The sequence below is a fragment of the Wasmannia auropunctata genome, unplaced genomic scaffold (assembly GCF_000956235.1).
Source record: "Wasmannia auropunctata unplaced genomic scaffold, wasmannia.A_1.0 LD270737.1, whole genome shotgun sequence".
NCBI classification, from domain to species: domain Eukaryota; kingdom Metazoa; phylum Arthropoda; class Insecta; order Hymenoptera; family Formicidae; genus Wasmannia; species Wasmannia auropunctata.
In genome coordinates this window covers 1-1,093 of record NW_012092153.1, presented here as the reverse complement: position 1 = coordinate 1,093, position 1,093 = coordinate 1, and the positions used below count along the sequence as shown (strand labels likewise).

Below are 1,093 nucleotides of genomic sequence, written 5' to 3'. Positions count from 1 at the left end.
TTTTCAAAAGTATAAGTGCAAAGATGTATCTTAATATATATCGAATAACGCGTAGAAAAAAGATACCTCTTCCTCTTTGACTTGTGCTACGGCAGAACTCTTATTGTACGCTTCTTGCATCTTCTGTCGCGCCAGTTCCACGTTGGCTGACATCTGCGGCATTTCGTCGGTCTCTAGACATACAATTGACACAAAGGTGAAACAAATTGCATGTATTGTACAAATAATATATACCGCAAATTATTTGTCGCCCCATCAAGTAAGAATTGGGGCCTTGGGACAAGTCATCGACACTCACTCTTGCCGAGTGCGGCATCCCGCTGGTTCCTCCCGACTTTCCAACTCTTATATTTTTCTTGAATATGTGGAAACGTGTACAAGGCGATGATCCCGAGTCCTACGATGTACCAACCCACAGAAGCTATCGGGGCCCAAACTGCAATAAAGAAAGGCTACTTACAGTTGTGCCGCGAGCGTGACGTTTGCTCCCGGAAGCGGGAAGCGAAGGTAATCGCGATGACACGAATGTAAACATAAGAGCGTTAGTCTGCAAATATGCACATTCCTGCGATACGTACTCGTTTCGAAATAGCTCGGGCCGTCAACGTGCTCCATCTCCGTCTCCGTAATACTCCTTTATGCGTTCAAGGCGAAACTTTCCAGGACGTTAACTTACATGTCACGACACGATGTAATAATTGTAATACGATCAACAATCATCGGCCGTTGACAATCCAGCTTTTCGCGTGACAACTTAATGGCTGTGCATAGAACGCGGCAATGCGCTGCGTGTCGCAAGAAGCGACAGGCAGCGACACGTACTCTCTGACTGACTCTCTGTACGATTAGAGTCCTAGAATACAGAGATGCGACACGGCGTCAGTTAGGTTAGGTAGCAACCGCCATTTTAATTCAGTAAAGTACTTCTAACCTTATAAGCTGATGACAGTTGATGCAAAAAGATAATACTTACACCATAATAATAACTTTTTATTACATTTCAACACTTTGTATTGTCTTAATTTTTCTCTATATAATTTATATGTATATACTTTACAAAGCTGTATCTTGATAGATCGGAAGAGCACACGTC

At 43.0% G+C, this 1,093-nt stretch overlaps 1 protein-coding gene across 1 annotated transcript; it reads right to left on the bottom strand.

Moving 5' to 3' along the window:
• Nucleotides 1-8: 8 nt before the first annotated feature.
• LOC105462111 lies at nt 9-848 on the bottom strand. Its single transcript, XM_011708644.1, has 3 exons — nt 579-848; nt 299-436; nt 9-173 (listed from the first exon to the last, which is right to left on the bottom strand). The coding sequence occupies exons 1-3, from the start codon at nt 613-615 to the stop codon at nt 31-33; spliced, it is 318 nt and encodes a 105-aa protein (XP_011706946.1). The 5' UTR covers nt 616-848; the 3' UTR covers nt 9-30.
• Between the last annotated feature and the right edge of the window lie 245 nt (nt 849-1,093).